At 33.6% G+C, this 19,854-nt stretch overlaps 1 protein-coding gene across 3 annotated transcripts; it reads left to right on the top strand.

Annotated features, from left to right (window-relative positions):
• The first annotated feature begins 2,052 nt into the window (after window positions 1-2,052).
• LOC122304213 (alpha-aminoadipic semialdehyde synthase) lies at window positions 2,053-17,816 on the top strand. Of its 3 annotated transcripts, XM_043116329.1 has the most exons (25): window positions 2,053-2,229; window positions 2,450-2,716; window positions 2,798-2,884; window positions 2,968-3,097; window positions 3,400-3,573; window positions 4,148-4,227; window positions 5,269-5,385; window positions 6,097-6,172; window positions 6,313-6,484; window positions 7,424-7,520; window positions 7,662-7,828; window positions 8,947-9,004; window positions 9,136-9,276; window positions 10,921-11,268; window positions 11,517-11,597; window positions 12,139-12,204; window positions 12,726-12,843; window positions 13,140-13,269; window positions 15,636-15,715; window positions 15,998-16,156; window positions 16,407-16,644; window positions 16,775-16,883; window positions 17,031-17,192; window positions 17,271-17,340; window positions 17,572-17,816. In XM_043116329.1, exons 2-25 carry the CDS (start codon window positions 2,468-2,470, stop codon window positions 17,622-17,624), a joined length of 3,162 nt encoding a protein of 1,053 aa, XP_042972263.1. In that variant the 5' UTR covers window positions 2,053-2,229; window positions 2,450-2,467; the 3' UTR covers window positions 17,625-17,816. The 3 variants fall into 3 exon arrangements, with proteins under 3 accessions (XP_042972263.1, XP_042972264.1, XP_042972266.1); XM_043116330.1 differs by lacking the exon at window positions 5,269-5,385 and having other exon boundaries at window positions 2,053-2,228; XM_043116332.1 differs by lacking the exons at window positions 2,053-2,229; window positions 2,450-2,716; window positions 2,798-2,884; ... (3 more) ...; window positions 5,269-5,385; window positions 6,313-6,484 and having other exon boundaries at window positions 6,149-6,172.
• The last annotated feature ends 2,038 nt before the right edge of the window (window positions 17,817-19,854 follow it).

Here is a 19,854-nt window from a genome sequence, read left to right as displayed (position 1 = left end):
GCTGCAGTCTCTTCATGTTGGAGTTCTATTAAAACTAAACGTCTCATGCACCCATATCTCAATGGGTTTATAATAGTTGAAATGTATCTCTTAACTAATAAGTTATAGTGGGATACAAATACTTTTAAATTTTAATATGATTAGAAGTCTATTTAAGTACTGAGAGGATTAAAAGTTCTCACATACAATATAATTATCTTCTAGTCATCAAAAAATATTTAAAAATAAAATTATTAGGATGATAATTCTCTCATAATTGGGTCAGATTCTTCACATGAGTGATAAATTGAACATTTTATCTAACAAGAATATATCATAATAGTAATGATAACTTATATCAATCATAATTCATTATTATAAAAAATAATATCAATCTTAATTTTATTTAAAATTATTTTATCTCATCTCTTTATTCAAATCAGCAGAAGATGGGACACGTGTGACCAGTGAAAGATTATGGGCAATTGGAAATCGAATATATGGAATCCAAACACAAACGACAGACAGGGATATGGCACAATCGTGATGGCAAAAGATACCAAGAAAAGCAAATCATTAAACTATATCTCTTTATTCAATGACTAAATGATGAAACTAAAATTATCCAATAGAGGGACGCGGCCAAATTAGAGCAGATATATATAGACGTGAAAATATAATAAAAATGAATTTCTCTACTATATTCTAACATTTTTTTAATAGAAGGCTAACACACAAATCTTTATTGAAAAATTGAAAACATTCACGGTAGATTAAGATTGAACCCACTAAAAAAATTTAAGTTAAATTAAATTTAATTAAAATAAAGGAAAATATTAATATGAATTTTAAATATGACCATTCATATATTTTAATTTTTTTACTTTTTATTTTTTCTTCATAGTTAAAGAAGTAATTATTATTGAATTTGTATTTTTTTAATTTTTTTTTATTAATTGTTCAGTACGTTTAAAAAAAAAAAAAAACACTACTTGCACTAGTGGGTGTGCATATTTGGACCCACCCTGGCATCGTCATAAAGTAAAAGACAAACGATAATAGGTATTTGTCCAACCAGAAAGACTGATTCGACCACTACATTTTGAGGTGGTCTGCCGTCTGCGGCTAACCCAACAGTGACACTGTGATGGCCACCTCCACCCAGTTAGAAATGGTCCAACCACCCTTCAGGTGGTTTTATTTTTTTAATTTTAAATAAAGAATAATATTGCTAAATATATTTTTAAAGTATGTATGTTTTGCATATTTCATTTGAATTAAAAAATAATTCTTTTAATATAAATTCAAAATTTATCCATTTTTCAAAAAATCAGAATACAATACTTGCCTATTCTAAAATTACTTGCTCATTTATCTTAAATAAAGTACTAAAGCATGTAGGCGAGTACATTTAAGTGCAGTTTAAACAGTGAGTTGATATGTAATAAATTAAAATAAAAATAAAAAATTAAATAAAATATTATTTTTAATATTATTAATATTTTAAAATTTTAAAAAATTAAATTATTTATTATATTTTGTGTGAAAATTTAAAAAAAATATAATGATAATATAAAATAAAATAAAATATTTCTTATATTTAAATAAAATCTTAGACAATCGTCCATTCCTTATATATGCGTGACGTGTTAATATAATAAATATATCAAATCAGTTTTTCTATGTATAATTATTTTTATATATTTTTTATATGAAGATAAAATTATATTAATTTATAAATATATTTGATTTTTTTTATTGTTGTTTTGGTGCTTATCTAAACAAAATAGTCACTCTTCGCTATCCAAACCGACCGGTTTCATTTTGGATAAAATCCAAAAATGACACGTATTCCCCGCAATATTTATAAATGATGTGCTCAGGTTACGTACGAAAAGGTTGACCAAACGTAAAAGAGATCGTGATTTATGGTTAAAAGGATACACGTGGTTGTATGTACTTGGCCGGTCGTGGGCAATTCTCGTTGTCGAAGGCGACGTAAAGGGCGTGGGACTACGCCAGCTTTTATTTCTAAATGTTTTGTGAAGAAGACACGTACGTCTCTCTTTCTGGTACTAACTTCCAAATACGATGATCACCCCTTCAAAAAAAAAAAAAAAAAAAAAATCCGATGATCATCCTTGTCCGTTCTCAGTTTCCATCTTTTCTCCCTCACTCGGACGATAAAAACAAAGCCAACATCGATATTGGGAACTAGTCCTCATTCGCTTCGAACAGCTTAGTTCCAAGTTAATCTTCTAGTCTCACTCTGATGTGTTTTTTTTTTTCCTTTTTTTTTTTTTTTTTTACCTGTTGTTCTGCTTTTGGTTTTTATGGTTTTTATTGCATTTTCGTTTCAATTTCATTTCATTTCTTGGTGGATTATTTGGTCCTTTAATTTCGTTCTATGCTTTTGTGAATTAAAATCGCTCCAATACTGAAAAATCGATGGAATGGGCTTTTCGTACAGGCATAGTTAAGTTAGACAATGCTGGGGAATGGAGTTATCGGGATCCTTGCCGAGTCTTGCAATAAGTGGGAAAGAAGGGTTCCTCTAACCCCATCACACTGTGCTCGACTTTTACACAGTGGAAGTGAACGAACCGGAGTGGCTCGCATTATCGTGCAGCCATCAACAAAGCGCATCCATCATGATTCACGGTACGAGGATGTTGGCTGTGAAATATCCGAAGACTTGTCAGAATGTGGTCTCATCGTGGGTGTCAAACAACCGAAGGTGTTAAATCCTCTGTATGTTGCTTCCGACATATATTCTTTCATACTTCGCAAGTGTCTTACACGATTGGTTTTTCCGCAGCTGGATATGATTCTTCCTGATAGAGCTTATGCCTTCTTCTCCCATACGCACAAGGCCCAGAAAGAAAACATGCCTTTGCTCGATAAGGTAGCTTGTTTACATCTTTACGCATAAATATCAATTTGTGATGAGAATTTTGCTTTGCTGACCCCTCTCTCTATGTTTTTTAGATAATAACTGAGAGGGTATCATTGTTCGATTATGAACTTATTGTCGGTAACCATGGAGAAAGGTTGCTTGCATTTGGAAAGTATGCGGGTAGAGCTGGATTAATCGACTTCTTACGCGGTTTAGGACAGAGTATGTTCCCCTGCCTACAATACCTAGTTGCTGGCCTGGAAACTTTTTATTGGTTCAAGAAAGGACAAAAACTCATCTTGAGTTTCGTTTCCTTCGGGGAAGAGGCTTGATGGAGGCTGGCATTATATATGTCTTCCCTGTGTTATCTGTCCTGCTTCGTTGTTGTCGAACTCCTCTGTTTTTAATAAAGAAAACTAGTTTTAATAACCAAACCTAGATCTTGAAATGGTGCATGGACTGAGTTTTATTTACACGATCCCGTATAATTATATTGAGTGCTGACTGAATTTTCCTTCAACCAGGGTATCTGAGTCTTGGATATTCAACACCTTTCCTCTCACTGGGTTCATCTTACATGTATCCCTCCTTGGCTGCCGCCAAGGCTGCTGTAATTTCAGTGGGTGAGGAAATAGCAACTCTGGGTCTGCCATCAGGAATCTGTCCGCTGATCTTCATATTCACTGGTTCAGGAAATGGTATTTTTACATTGCAAATTACTCTCCCTTGATCCATCCATACTGTATCTATTGAAAAGTGTAGGTTTCACTATGTTGAAGTTGATTTGGAGGTTTTGATATCTACACTTCGATTACATAATGCCGTCTATGTAAAGTTCACCTAGATGTTTCTGATTATAACTCCTTGAACTCTAATAAAGAAGTGTTTGGTTCTTAACCCGTAGGGGTTGACTCATGTGGTAAAAGCTTTGGACTTGGGGGCCCAGGTTTAAGGTTCAAATCCCTTTGGGTGCAAACAATCTCTAGAGGTTATCGGACTGGGGGATTTTCTCATTGAATTACCAAAGGTGTACTTGGGAAAAACTCCTTGCCGTGGGCCTATGCACCCCCGGGATTAGTTGGGACGTTGTTCATGGGCATCCACTGCCAATAAAAAAAAGAAGTGTTCGGATCTTGTGTTCTTCATCTGTTGAAATAGTTTCTGTTCTTTTATCTGTTGCTGACTCTTATTAGTACTTATACTTTAAATTTCTTCTACCGTTAGTATTTTTATTCAATTTTTTGATATCGGTTTACTCATTTTTTTCTGTAGTTTCTCTCGGCGCACAGGAGATATTTAAGCTTCTGCCTCACACTTTTGTTGATCCATCTAAGCTTCCAGAGCTATTTGAGGTGGTAACTTACAAGTGCAAATATGTTCTTCTAACGCTTCATTAAAATTTGGGGCATAAGTAGGATTGCATGGTTCATTTCTTACTGAGCGAATCACAAATTTTCCCAGCTTAACACTTTTTGTTGATCTTAACACTGGAGGAATTACATTTACCTGAACCAGTGGACACCTTTAAAATACGATCATTGAGAGGACTGGGTTTGTTTTAGACCTTTAAAATGGCAAGTTTCCTTGTGTCGTAAGCATCATTAATCAGAAACTAGGTACCGGTCCCAATGAGGATCAAGCAGTCTCTTTTGAGATCAAGTGTGGGCTTGTGTACAATTGTATCATCAGCAAGGAATTGATATCCTGTTCTTTTGAGGATAATTTGTCTCGATTTATCTATTCCACAAGTCTGAAGATAAGCAGCTGCTCATTATACATATTACCTACCTATCTAAATATACAGATAAACAAATATATGGTCATTGAAGTGAGTCCTGAAAGTTACACTACATAATCAGTCAAAGTAGCATCATCTTAGTTTTAAATGCTGGACTACACCGAATTCTTGATTTAGAGGACATAACACCAAATTAAAGGGAGTAATTATAAAAAGTATAAAAACCCATCTTTCAAGTTAGTTAAATATATTCAGCCAAAAAAGGAAAAAAAGAAAGGAAGGAATGATAGCTGAACATGTAAATCTTTTTCAAGTAAAATCATTTATAATTTTTTTTTCTGCTTAGTCACATGCTTTGAACGACTTTGCAGGGATCTGGAATGATGCCCTACATGTATGGGTAGTAATCACCATTAAAAGTCAACTGTGAAACCTTAATTCTTGTTTTTGTTTATTTGTTGAAATTGGAGAAAGCAGCCAAATGTAGGAGATAATTCAGAAACCAATTATTAACGTCAATATGTACTTTATTAGAATATAGTAAAAAGCAGTCATAGAAATAACCAAAGATATAGGAAAAGAAAATTGACAAGTTCGTTCCAGCAACTGTTTTCCTCTGGCATGGAAATATCAATTTCTTTTTATTTCTGATCAGGCCAGTGATGTTACTCAACCAGCTCTTACATCAAAGAGATTTTTCCAAGTATATGGCTGTGCTGTGACTTGTCGAGAGATGGTTGGTCATAAAGATCCAACAAAAGTATTTGACAAAGTAAGTTATGCGAAGAGGGTGGCCGATAGGGGTTTCCTTTATTCTGATCTTCTATCTAGCTATCTATATCTATCTAATCTATATCTATCTAATCTAATCTAGTTTTCTTTCCATTGTATTTATGGAAAGAAAATGAGGAAAATATACGAACCTATCTCATCTTTGTGCATACAAAACAATACAAAAAACGTGTGCAACTACAAGATGAAACCTAGTATAAACTATAGAAATAAACAATAAGCCCACACCTAGATTTACATGCCAAAGTTCTCTATGTAATGAGGAAAATAAGTGATTAGCTCCAAGAAATTTGCACTTTTTTGTAATTGTTGCCAGCACTGTTTTCTATACTCTCGTGGACGTGGAGGAATTAATAGCAGTTTTCCTGTTATCATGTCATGACATGTAAATAATGTTTCCACCATCACGGACATGAAATCCATTTCAGTGAAGGTAAGTTTTTCTTCTCTTGCAATTCACGTTTCATCATGATCCAAAATTAGGTTGATTGACCTTTGATTGCTCAAGTTCCCACTCCATCTTATAGCCAAGCCAATGCATATTGATCATATATGCTATAATATTTTCGTTCTCAATTCTTTTCAAGTCATATATCTTCAGTTGCATTGGAAAGCATTAATGTTCTTGACATAAATGTGACTGCTTCAAAAACAAATGTTTACTTACACTAAACATTTTATCTTTGTTCAGGCTGACTACTATGCACATCCCGAACATTACAATCCTATTTTCCATGAAAAAATAGCTCCTTATGCGTCTGTGATTGGTATGTAGCCCTCTTTCCTGACAACATATTTTGAAATAAATTATATATTATAGTTTTTGCTTCGTCTTAGTTAGAACTCAATTGAGGCTTTTTGGCTGCTATTATTTTGATAATTATCTTTCAAATATAAACGTTTGTAGTGAATTGCATGTATTGGGAGAAAAGATTTCCTAGGTTGTTGACTTCCAACCAATTTCAAGATCTAAAGAGGAAAGGATGCCCACTTGTTGGTGTCGCTGATATAACTTGTGATATAGGGGGCTCCATTGAGTTTGTTAACCAATTGACATCAATTGACTCACCTTTCTTCAGGTTATTTTTCGAGTTCATTTTTTTGTTTTAAACATTATTTGTCTTTCTCTTGTCTTGCTGCTTTGTATATTATCCAGCTCACTTGTATGTAGACATGTCTAGCACTAAAATCCTATAATACCCTCATTTGTTTTTGCATATAAGATGAGATGAGTTGAGATTAAAGTTAAAAGTTGAATATAATATTGTTAGAATATATTTTTTTAATATTATTTTTGTTTTAGGATTTAAAAAAGTTGAATTGTTTATTTTACTTTGTGTGGGAATTTAGGAAAGTTGTAATGATTAGATTAGATGAGATGAGATGACTTGAGAGGAGTTGTGAAAACAAACGAGGCATGTCCTGAGAGAAGTTGAGGTTGAGGATGCAGGCCAGAACTAGTGATGGAGAGCATATCATAGTCAATAAGCATTCATCACATAGTTCTAGAATTTTGTTTATGTAAAAGATAGGCAACTAGAAATGAGCCTAATAAAGCTTGGAGTACCTAAATCAAACCAGATGAAAGTACACAATGAGTTTGAGAGTTCAAAAGCATCACTAGCTACTAATTGATCCCATCTGGTATCTTGAATCTGCTCTTTGATTAATCAGCACTTCTCATTCTAATATGATGGCACGTCTTCCATATGAGGAATGGGAAAATCAGTATTTGATTCTGTTCTTATTACTGGCCATACAATTCACACACATCCTCCACAAACCATCCTTTTCAAGTGTAAGCAAGTAGGAACAACACAAGGGCTTCTGCTCTCATGTATAGTTGTTGCTTGTAGGTAAGGAACTGTTAAGATTATTCTTTTCATAATTCTGTTCATGTTCAGTTTGCTTCCCATGCTGGAGTCTCATTTCGCATCTTTTGTTGTGTTTCTAACTACAATATTCAGTGCTACAGGGTTTTTACTGGAATTGATGATATGCTTATTCATTATTTTCAGATATGATCCTTTACATGATTCTTATCATCTTGACATGGAGGGTAATGGCGTGATATGTTCAGCTGTTGACATTCTTCCAACAGAGTTTGCAAAAGAGGTGAAATATTATCATCCAATCATTTTCTTTATTTTATATATATAACGTTTCCCTATGTTCGATATATTCTCCATTAGCAACTTTGTGTCAACATTTAACTTTCATCATGTCAATTAACATGACGCACTTAACTATCAAAAGGCGTCCCAACATTTTGGAGACATACTATCCCAATTCGTTGGAAGTTTGGCTTCTGCAACAGATATAGCCAAGTTACCAGCACACTTAGGAAGGGCTTGCATAGCCCATGGAGGAGCCCTTGCCTCCTTGTACGAATATATTCAACGAATGCGAAACTCTGAAACAGAGTAAGCTTCTTTTGCATCCTAGATTTGGTGGCCTTTTAATTAGTTCTACATTTATATCTGATAAAAAGAATGGGGTTCCTTTGAATTCTATTGTCAATTATTGAGCTCAAGAACCTTGACAAGGAATTGTTCTTAGTGAATTCTTTCTTTTCAATAAAAAATGGAAGTCAGTTGACTTGAAAAGATCCTAGTGGGAATTTAGAGCTTATTAGGAATAAAATTAACCTACTTGAACGGTTTAATTTGTGAAACTGATGCCGTGCTACCTAGGTCAGAGTAAAATAGATTAAACTAGACCAATATGCCTCCATAATATACATTTCTTATTTATTTATTTCTCACTTCTAGCTATATACTTGTTTCGGAAAGGTAGAATCTTAGAAAATTGAGTGTAGCTCTGAAGCTCCCCCCATCTCAATAACCTCAGGAAATCTTTGCCATCTATTTTTCCAAAAACAATTAGCATCTGAGAACAGAACATTTGAATGCAGAAATGTAGTGCATTATCAATATGATTTGGATGGATAGGCTAGGGAAACTGAACTTATATTTGTAGACCAACACTACCCTAAAAAAACAGTGGGATAGATAGACATGGTAGATATTTATTTTTTCAACAAACAAGTGTAATAAGATCAATTGATTATGTTGATACCGTTGTCCTGTAATCGGAAACTTCAAGCATGGCAAAATGTAAACTAGTGAGAAATTGCAGCATTCACCTTCAAAACACTTCTCATAATAAGTTCTGTTTCAAATTGCCTTTATCTCCTATCTGCTTCCACTTTAATTGGAACAAAAGGATTTTCAAATGTATCCCAAACAAGAGTATAATAGAAACCATTAATAGCCCTATGCCAACTTGATAAACAATGTTCATGCCTTGTAGTCTCAATAAACCTTCCTTTGGTGGCTAATTTGTCCCACCACGATGTCAGAATCTCCTCAGGAAGATTGTAGTCACGTATTTTCTTCAATTATCTTTCAGACCATAGAATCTAGAATCCATTCGACTTATTTATTTATTTATTTTTATGACAATCCTATTAGAGGCATAATTTCTGTTCTGTTCCGGTAAGATTTTCTTTATATTCAAGAATTCTATTTCTGATTTGCAGAGAAATATCAGAAAATACAGCAAGTTTCCATCCTAACCTGAAGAAATACAATATATTGGTAGGTTTGTCAATGTAACTAATACTTATCTCTGTTTATTCTCTTTTTCATTCTAAAGATTTGTATTGATATCACGCAAACTAGTGTTGTTTACTTATTGTCTGAACAAGATTGCTGAATATAATTTTCAGGTATCCCTGAGTGGTCACTTATTTGATCAGTTTTTAATAAATGATGCACTGGATATTATTGAAGCTGCAGGTGGCTCCTTCCACTTGGTTAAATGCCAAGTGGGTCAGAGTGCTGATGTTATGTCATACTCGGAACTTGAAGTAAGTAGGCATCTAATCCAGTTTAATTTTGGCTTCTTTTCAAGTGGTTTTCTTAATGCCCTCATTCTACTTACGCAGGTTATTGTACTCTTTTTACATTTTCTTTGATCTTTGTTGGGTGGCTTCTCTTGTATGCAGCATTTGTACTTTAGTTGTTTACTCTTGTAACATAATCGCTTTTACTTGTGAAAAAAATCTAGTTTAATTTTGGAGGACCAAATTTTTGCATTGATCGTGGAAAAGATTTTCTATTTTCCAAATTCCTTTCTCACTCTCTTCCTTAGAACATGATTATCATTAATTACATTCTTTTGGATAATGTGGTCAAACTATGTTATGAAAATTATTTCTAACTTTTTCAATGACATTATTGTTTACTTTGTGAAACAAACTGTTATCTCTAACCATTGTTCTCAAAGATCCCAGGCAACAGGTGAGGAACAGCTAAAATCTGCCATTATCATTGTATTACATTATTGAAAGATGGAAGATTGAACCATGGTTCCATGTTACGCACTCCCCTTTCCCTAAATGATAGTCATGCATGATGCATATAGTGAAAGGAAGATTAGTAAAAAAGCTTCTACATCCTAATATTGTAACTCTCCAATGTAAAAGTGAATATGATCATGTATCATCTAATAAATACACTTGGTGAAGGTAGTTGTGGGAAGTGATAAACATTTATTCTTACTTTTTAGCCAAAGAAAAATATATTGGGATGGACATAAAAGAAACATGGACTTTGTATTAGGGACAGGGGGTACAGATTTGTTAGGCAATTTATAGTAGTATGTATTTTCAAATCTACACAGTGCAGAAGGAATAATTCTAGCATTCACTGAACTCATATTTGTACTCCATTAGATCACTTTAATTCCTCTGTATGATAGAGATAATGTAGTAGATAGGTAGAAAAATATAATAGATCATACAATCAATATGAGTGAAGTAAAGCCTCCTTGGCAGATTCTTAATTGCATTCCATCCAGAATGCAAGACTAAAATGGGAATCATCAAGATAGTACACTAAAACTTCCTACACGCATGTGAGGCCTTTTTGGTTAAGAAATTTCATGATTACTCAACCTCATATATATTTATATAACAAAAATTCTATGTACAGTCATTTTTGCGTACTCTTTTGCGCACTCCACTGATGTGATTGGTTGTGTATTATAAAAAAATTAATCTAGTCAATCATATCAGTAGAGTGTATAGGGAGTACACAAAAGACTGTATATAGCATTACTCTTTATATAATTATCTCCAATGCACTCAGTATGGAGACAAAATAACAACAGATGAGCTATTCTTTGAAACTTGCATGCTCTCTGATTACAATACCTGCCTGCTTATAATTTCTAATACCATAAATCATCAATGACAAAGAAAAGCCTGTAAATTTGATGTCTTTAAAACATCAAGCAATTTTATACAGTAGCCAGAAATATAAAGATTCATTAACACCCATATGAGTAGCTCTTTCCAGATGCACCAAGCATGCTTAAGTCTCCATTGTCAAAGGTGTATATTTTCTCTTTCTTACTCTAGCATATCATTCCCGTTTAGCTATTAGTTTTATAAAGAATGTATGATTCAAGGCTGAATACCTTGTGATGATGCATTTTTTGTTTTTGACAGGTTGGGGCTGATGACAGGGCAGTACTGGATCAAATTATTGATTCTTTAACTGCTATAGCTAATCCAAGTGACAACTCTGGGCTTTCAAATCAAGAAAGAAATAAGATTTCACTGAAAGTTGGTAAAGTCCAGGAGAGCAGCATTAAGGAGGGACATGAAATTGAAACGAAGCCTGCAGTTCTTATTCTTGGGGCAGGCCGGGTCTGTCAACCGGCTGCTAAGCTGTTGGCAACAAATGGAAGTTTTGCATCCCATCAACAATATGAAGCATGTCTGGAAAATAATTTCATTGAGCACAATGGCGTTGAAGTTATTGTTGGATCTCTCTACCTAAAGGATGCAGAAGAGGTATCATTGACCGAAAACATGTCTTCTTTGTGCTAACTTTGGCTCATCAAATTCTGTTAAGACTATTGATTTTTCATTGACTTATTAAGCGAAAACAATTAGCTTAATGTGCTTGAGTTTATTAACTTTGTACAAGTAGGCTTACTACTGTCTAAATACAATAGAGTTCATGTACATGCATGCATATTTAATTGTGGTGCATTTTTCCTATGGACAATTATGAATTTATGGTTAAGAACTGGATGCAGATCATTGAAGGCATTCCAAATGCAACAGCCGTTCAGCTTGACGTGATGGATCATGAAAGTCTTTTTAAGTATATTTCACGGGTATGGTCCTTTTTGTGTAACGTTTATTGACAATTGTCTTAATTAATGTCATGAAAAAGATACTTGCAACGAAAACCATCCACAGGATAACAATTAAAAACTATTCCCTTAAACAGTGAATCGTTTATTTTCCTATTTCCTTTTAATTTTTTCCTGCCCGGAGGGTCCACAGCTCATAACATTTCAAAAGCACCTTAAGCCCTTCACAACTACATTGATCAACCCTTGAGCTTGGTTACAAGCAAACATTGGGCTAAATCAGGAAGGGATATACTTGGAACTGCTTCGTCCTCTACTCTAGCATAAAGTGGGAGAAAGAACTAAAAAAAAAAAGACATCAAATGCTCAGCAACAATAATTAATGGGTACCTGTCAGGCGTACATGGCAACAGTTACAGATGTGCATCGAATGATTTTCATTTCTTAGATGTTCTACCTATTTTCTCAATAGAATAAGGTTTTCTTTTTCATAGGATAATGTTTGAGTTTATTTGGCCTTTATCTTGGACTTAACTTTGAGATTCTTCTGGCCACCGTGCAGGCTGAAGTCGTCATAAGTTTACTACCCTCAAGTTGTCACGTTATTGTGGCAAATGCATGCATCGAGGTATATTATGCCATTGAGCTTTATTTAATTTGTAATATAATTAACAACACTGATAGCAACCAAGGATCAAATCTGCTTCTAGCCAAGGTTAACAAGAAAGGATCATAGTAATAATGAACCTTCTAAAAGTTGAGGATTTGAATACATCAATTTACAATTTATAAAATCTGAACTGAACTCAATTAAAGAGGGGGATCCCCTCTTAGGAAGGGTTGGTCCAATCTTACTGCGAACCAGTGCCATTTTTTATTCTTTATTGCTTTTTTGGTCTAAGGGGCATAATATTCTTCTATATTATTTTTGTTATTAATTGGGTCAAAAAAGTGGACATATGTCTGTGATTTCAACAAAACCAAAGTACAAGTCTTAAAAGCAGAAAATTTGGAAATTCCAGGCTTAGAAAACAAAAGTAGTAGCAAAGCATAGGGAGTGTCTGTTATTTTCCTTTTATTAAATGCTGTCCATTATTTTATTTTTTTAATTCCTTCTGGATAAGGATATGATTACGTCTTTTGATGCAGCTTAAAAAGCATCTTGTTACTGCTAGCTATGTTGATGCATCCATGTCCATGTTAGAAGAAAAGGCAAAGAGTGCTGGTATTACCATTCTGGGCGAGATGGGTCTAGACCCTGGAATAGGTAATTCAAACCATTGTTGACAAGGATCCTTCACTGTAAAGTATCTTCTTTAGAATGTCATAGTTCTTATGAACACAGATGAATCTGTGCTGATTTACTGACTGTCAGATGCATGACAGCTTCATACATAAAATTTAATTCCACAATACCCTTCATCACAGCCTTTTAGTGTTATATAAGAGTGTTTCTTATGTCATGCTTTCTGTATAACGTTCCAACATAATGATTCCTCCCAACTTTTGAGACAAGGTTTGTTGGCATATTCTCACTTGTAATTGTGGTTGTTGATGAAATAGATCATATGATGGCAATGAAGATGATTGACGAAGCTCATGCTCGTAAGGGGAGAATAAGGTCTTTTACTTCTTACTGTGGGGGACTCCCTTCCCCAGCAGCTGCCAACAACCCATTAGCATATAAATTCAGGTACTTGTGATTCAAAATATTCATCTCCTTTGACATTTTTGAAACTCACCAAACATAAGAGCCACTTTTTTCATGTGGGGAGAGAAACAGAGCTTGGTAATAACTGATAACTATTCATATAATATTGTGTGGCTCAGTGGCTGTCAACTACATGTCGCTTAGAGATACTAAGGGCATGTTTGGGGTTGTGGTAGGAGTCTTAAAAAATGCTTAAATAACCTTAAAAACGCTTTAATGAAAAAATTAAGTTGTTTGGATGTTATATATTAAAGCACTTTTAATCTCAAATAAGCTAAAAAATATGTTTGATGGACAAAAATATCCATACAACTTTAAGATAATTACAATTTTCAAATTTTTAAAGATATGGTCATAATTTTTAAAAATTCAAATAATCGTTATTTCTACCTCAGAAATCACTTTTTTATTTGTTTCCAAACAAACATAACATGTTTGAAAATATTTTAAATATATGGTTACGAAACAGTAAATAACTTTTTAATAATAGAACTTATTACTTAAGTTATAAGTTAGAAGCTCTAAAACTATAAGTTATATTTCCCATCGAATTCCAAACATGCACTAAATGGGGTTCAGATGTGCTGTGATCGATGGATGTTTAAATATAGTTAACTAGGGCTGCAAATGAACAGAGTTGGGCCAAATTCAAACAAGGGTACTTGAGCTTGATTAGCTACTTGTTCGAACTCGAATATCTTTGTTCAAGCTTGGCTCGTTAACCATTAATGTTGTTTGAATTTTGCTTGTGCTCCACTAAAAATAAACGAACGACACAAGCTCGAGTAGCTTGAGCTTGAACTCGATTTTTGTTTTGAAAATTTTGATTCTTATCTTTTATTAATAAAAAAAATTTTAATTTTACAAAAAATTCAAACCATCTAACCATTCAAGCAAATAGTTTTGTTTAAAAAATTATTATGATATAACTTTTTATAAAATAAATTAACTTATAGTTATAAATTAAAAAAATAATACATAAGATAAATGTAATAAACTAAACCATTTAATATATAGATAACATAATAGATCAAAAGTTCTAGTTGTATAATATATTATTATTAAATATAAGTTACAAATATATTATAGCATACATTACTAAATATTTTATTTATTAGTGTATTAAAAGCATATGACATAAATATGTAGTTATAATATATAAGTTATTGTACATATATTACACTACAAATATAATAGTATGCAATTATAAATAATAAGTAATAGTTATAACTTACAGCATGTGTTATGATTTATCTAGTATAATGAAAACCATATTGTGTATAAGGTTAATGATATAATTCTTTAATTAAAAAGAAATATCATCATCTTATGTTATGATGTGCATTATATATACGAATTATAGTTAATCAATTAAAGTTAATTTGGTAATTGTTTCAAGTAAATGTGTATTCACTCATCCATTTATTACCATATCAATAGGCTATAATCTATGTAACAATTAGAAAATTAATATACAACATTAATGTTATATTACATAATACATAAATAACTAAGTTTATAAAATAATTTGTATTACAAGCATAAAATAGCTTGATATATCATACAACTAAGTACATAAAATATATTCTATAAATAGAATTATACAAGTTATCCTACACACACACTGGGAAGATAATAAATATATTAAATAAGGTCAACTATAAATAAATTAATAATATATAATTAAATATATAAAATAAAACTAACATGTAATAAATATAACACATACATATATAACACATATTACGAGCTCAAATGAGTTAAGTCAAGCTTATACGAGCTTTGTTTACAAGCCTAAACTGAGTCGAGTGAAGTTTATACAAGTTTTGCTCATTTAATATTCAAACCAATATTAGTGTTTACAAATATCTCATTTATTAAATGAACCAAATTCGAACTGAGTATATAGGAGCCAAGCTCGAGCTGTTCATGAGCTGCTTTGTTCATTTGCATCCCTACAATTAACAAAAAGTTTTATGTGCTTCATTTTAAATGTGAGTGCATGTCTGACATGTAACACATGTATAAGTGTTGTACATAAGTGATGCAACCTTTAATTAATGATTATATCCTCACCTTTATGAGAAAACTGAACCCAACAACTACAAATAGGATTAATTCTTGGAGTATTTCCCTTATCTTTCTCCATTGATTATGAATTTTTCCATGCTACCTGAGAAAGATGGCATTGATGAGGAGTTTCCCACACACACAAGCAGTAGAGATTTCTTGCTTGTCTCTCACAGACATGTATCCCTTATCAATTGCTTTCCCAAATGGGTATTATATATTAACCTCTATCTCTAAGCATTACAGCGGTTTGCTCACTTTCTTATCAACTTTTCCAGTTGGAATCCTGCAGGAGCTATTCGAGTTGGGCGAAATCCTGCCACCTATAGGTCTCATGGTGAAACTTTAAATATTGATGGTAAGTTGTAAGCATCAGGATGTTTCTGTTCTTTATGTTTCTTCATAATTGAACATTTCACGTGCACTCATATATTGTTTATTAAACATAGGACTTGATCTTTCTTATTTGATTTACCTTAATCTGATGTACTTTAGAATTTACAATGTTAGAACAGTATATCAACTATCATAAAGAATATTGAGAATTTCCTTAGCTTTATCTTTGAAATGATTTCATTTTTTTATTTTTTATTTATATATACATGTATTCAATGGTTCACTCTGAGTTACAAATTTGCAGGGGACAGTCTTTATGATTCAGCTGTGAGAGTTCGGCTACATGATTTTCCAGCTTTTGCATTGGAGTGTTTTCCTAATCGTAATTCCCTAGTTTACGGGGAAGTGTATGGAATAGAACAGGAAGCATCAACCATATTCCGAGGAACCCTTCGCTATGAAGGCACGACAAATGTTTGGTTTTTGGCTTCTACTATTCCCAATGCCAGTGATTACAATTTTATAAACCTAATGCTAAGTTGCATTAGGATTGCCATCTATTGTGAACCTCAAAATTTTTAATAAATTAAACCAGAATATTATTTTGAGTATATATAACACTTCTAACCATATTTGAAAATGGACACAAAGAATTATTATAGGGAAGTCTCAGGAAAAGAATGCAGAAACTAATGCTCTATTATTTTGCACAGGATTCAGTGAGATAATGGGGACACTAGCAAGAATTGGTATGTTCAATACGGAAGCTCATCCAATTCTTAAGGGTGAAAAGAGAGCGACATTCAGAACATTTTTGCTTGAACTTCTTAAAATTAAAAGTGAAGTTGTGGATGGACCTTTGATAGCAGAGAAGGACATTGCTGAAAGGATTGTCACACTTCGATTTTGCAAAGAGCAAGGAACTGCAGTAAAGGCAGCCAAAACTATCATGTAGGCCCCCAATAATATTATATATATATTATAGTTAGTAGTTCTTTATTTTATGCTCAAGCTCACAGAAAAATGTCATCTAAAGAATGTAAAAAGTTAAGTGACTATAGTTGTTTTGCATATGGAGTAGTTTTTTGGGATTTCACGAGCATACAGAAATTCCTGTTTCCTGCCAAAGTGCATTCGATGTTACTTGTGTTCGCATGGAAGAGAGATTAGCCTACTCCAGCTTAGAGCAGGTATATTTCATATTTGTAATTTAAACCCGGAGTCTTCAGGTTATTCTTATACAAAGTGCACTTATTGTGATTTGACTATACATATTATAATTTTTTAGTCAAAGTAGTACTAAAGTACAGCAACTTATGCGATTAATGACCAACCAGGATATGGTGCTTTTGCATCATGAAGTGGAAGTGGATTTCCCAGATGACCAAATAACCGAGAACCATACTGCCACTTTATTGGAATTTGGAAGGACTGAGAATGGAACAACCACTTCTGCTATGGCTCTCACTGTTGGTATTCCAGCAGGCATTGGTGCTCTAGTACGTCACATATCTCTGTCCTACGTCATGGTCCAAGCTAAGTCTTTAACAAAATCTATGTTATGTCTGTTGTTGCAGCTCTTACTAGAAAACAAGATCAAGACAAGAGGCGTCTTGAGGCCTATTGTACCTGAAGTCTATATGCCAGGTAATTGCAATATACTTGTTTGGTTCTAGTTTGGGCTTTACAACAGATACAGATGTCTAACATTGCTGCCATCGCCCCCTTGACTGCAAAGATGACTATCGATGTTTGAAATGTTTAATCACTGAAAAATGACTAAGAAAAAATAAATTTGAGGTGTGCATGGATGTTAAGTGACCATCTTGAGCATTTGTCAAACGTCTACAACTGACTATTTGTTTTATTGCACTGCAGCACTGGATTTCTTACAGGCCTATGCATTGAAGTTAATGGAGAAGGTCGAGTAACAGATCATTGGCTTGACTCTCTCCTCTTTTCTGTCCCCCTTTTTTTTATCTGAAATCTGCGTTGATTATCTCTTGTATTGATATAGTTGTCAAACTCACGAAAATTTAGTTCAAAAACAGAATCAGACCATATGTTTTTAATGTTATTGCGGCTGCACAATTTTCATTGCAATGAAACAAATTCAGGTGAAACTGCTGGAATGACAAAACTTCTTTATATTCTAGATGTCAGAAGAAATTGTCTGGTCCTGAAAGAAGAACCATGAGCTTGAACAACTTGTGAACGAATCAAGTGGACAAACTTGTGTAATCAACGTTGAGCATGTGAATCCATTTACATTTTATAATTTACTAGATGAGAGAGGAAACTGCACACTCAATATCCAGGAATTGTAGGAGTCGCCCCCCAACCAATGTCTATGTAGTGTGCATGTGTAAGGGGGTGAGAGTTGCAAGTTTGAGAGAGCAGATGATAAGATGAGATGAGAAGTTGAGTTTGTGTATAAAGAAAGAAGGGGCAAAATAGTGTGGTTTGATTAAGGCCTCGTTTGGATAGTGAAAGTATTTCATCTCATCTCATTATTATAATTTTTTCAAAATTTCATATAAAATATAATAAAAAATTCAAAATTTTCAAATTCCAAAATAATAATAATATTAAAAATAATATTTTGTTTAACTTTCAACTTTCATCTCAACTCACTATCCAAATAACACCTAAGTGGAGTAATGCGGATTGAAGTTCTTGTATTAACGGATTTGGAAGTGTGATACAATGCGTAGCGACATTTGAGTGTTGTCAGTCTACGCCTCTTGTGGAGGATTTTCATGAATGTTGAGGTGGTAGTCATGAAGAAAGATCCTATATGCCTTGTGGTGTGAGGTTGGATTTTCCACACTTTGATGAAAACAACCTTGTTGGGTGGATTTCGAAAGTCATTCAGTATTTTGAATTCTATCAGACTCTATTAAATTAGAGATTATTGATGTCATCTAATCATATGGAAGGGGAGGCCTTGGTCTGGTATCAAGATGCTGTAGATTGTGGGGCTTTTAACGGGTGGGGTACTTTTCTTAAAGCATTACATCCTACGAAGGCCCTTACAAGTCTCAAACAAACCGCTTTAGTGACAAGTTACAAAGCTCAATTTGAAGTCATGTCTAATAAACTTAAATGGTTATATGATAGACACAAATTGAGTTTTTTTAGTGGTTTAAGGGATGAGATTTGGTTGCCTGTCACAATGCAGCATTTGGATTGGCCAAGATCCAGGAGGAATATTTGTGAGAAACAAAGAAGTCATGGAGGAATGGAGTAGTAATCAATTAGAAAGTAGCATCTGATCCATCGTGGGAAGTTAATTAAGTACATAAGTCATTTGTTCTATTCAAGAAAGTTTTTTATGCCCAAATGGATGAAAAAAGAAGGAAAGGGTATGCTACCATTCTAATGAAAAGTGGAACCCAGCACATGAGTGTAAAAACCCAAAAGTCTATCTTTTGCAAGGGGAAGAGGGTGTAGTTGAAGATTTGGTTGTTAGGGATGACAGTGAAGAAGGCAGTGCCTTGGAAGAGAAAGCAGTGTAGGAAGATGAGAGCTTGGAGATTTCTATCCATGTTCTCTCTAGTGGTCCCAATAGCAATGTCATGAGATTGCTGGGTAGTTAGAGAGTATTAAGTAGAAATTTTAGTGGATTCAAGCGACATTCATAATTTTTTGGATCCACTAGTGGTAAAATTAGCCAAGTTAAAAGTTCATAATGAAGCCAGTTTGCAAGTGAAAGTTGCTAATGGAGATACTATCTTGAGTCAGGGCAAATGTGAGGAAACTATCAAGATTTAGGGTTCCAAATTCACTATTCATTTTCATGTTTTGACATTAGGGGTTGTGATATAGTCTTTGGAGTCCAGCGGTTAAGGACTTTGGGGCCCATTAATTGGGATTTTTCTGTTATGTCTATAGATTTTGTGGTGGGTCAGTTGAGAGTGACATTGTATATGCATAATGGAGAAGGTTCTTTGAAGTCTTCCTTTGTCAATCAACAAGGCTGGTTTTTGCAACTTGTGGCACAAGAACCACCAAATCTATCTAATAGTCAAGATCATCAAATTGTAGTAGCTGTGGAGCAATTTGCATATGTACTTGTAGAACTAGTGGGGCTACCTCCTAAAAGGAATTTTGATCATCAAATTCCTTTAAAAGATGGTACTAGACCTATATCAGTTGGGC

The sequence above is a fragment of the Carya illinoinensis genome, chromosome 3, assembly GCF_018687715.1.
Source record: "Carya illinoinensis cultivar Pawnee chromosome 3, C.illinoinensisPawnee_v1, whole genome shotgun sequence".
Classification (NCBI taxonomy): Eukaryota; Viridiplantae; Streptophyta; class Magnoliopsida; order Fagales; family Juglandaceae; genus Carya; species Carya illinoinensis.
Note: the sequence above shows the minus strand (reverse complement) of the source record. Positions and strands in the feature narration are given on the sequence as shown.

Bases quoted from the DNA above. Each gene is read 5' to 3' on its own strand.
- LOC122304213 (XM_043116329.1), top strand. From the start codon at position 2,468: ATGCTGGGGAATGGAGTTATCGGGATCCTTGCCGAGTCTTGCAATAAG. The intron at 16,157-16,406 runs GCACGACAAATG...TATTTTGCACAG, and splicing joins AGGAACCCTTCGCTATGAAG to GATTCAGTGAGATAATGGGG. The intron at 17,341-17,571 runs GTAATTGCAATA...ATTGCACTGCAG, and splicing joins ACCTGAAGTCTATATGCCAG to CACTGGATTTCTTACAGGCC.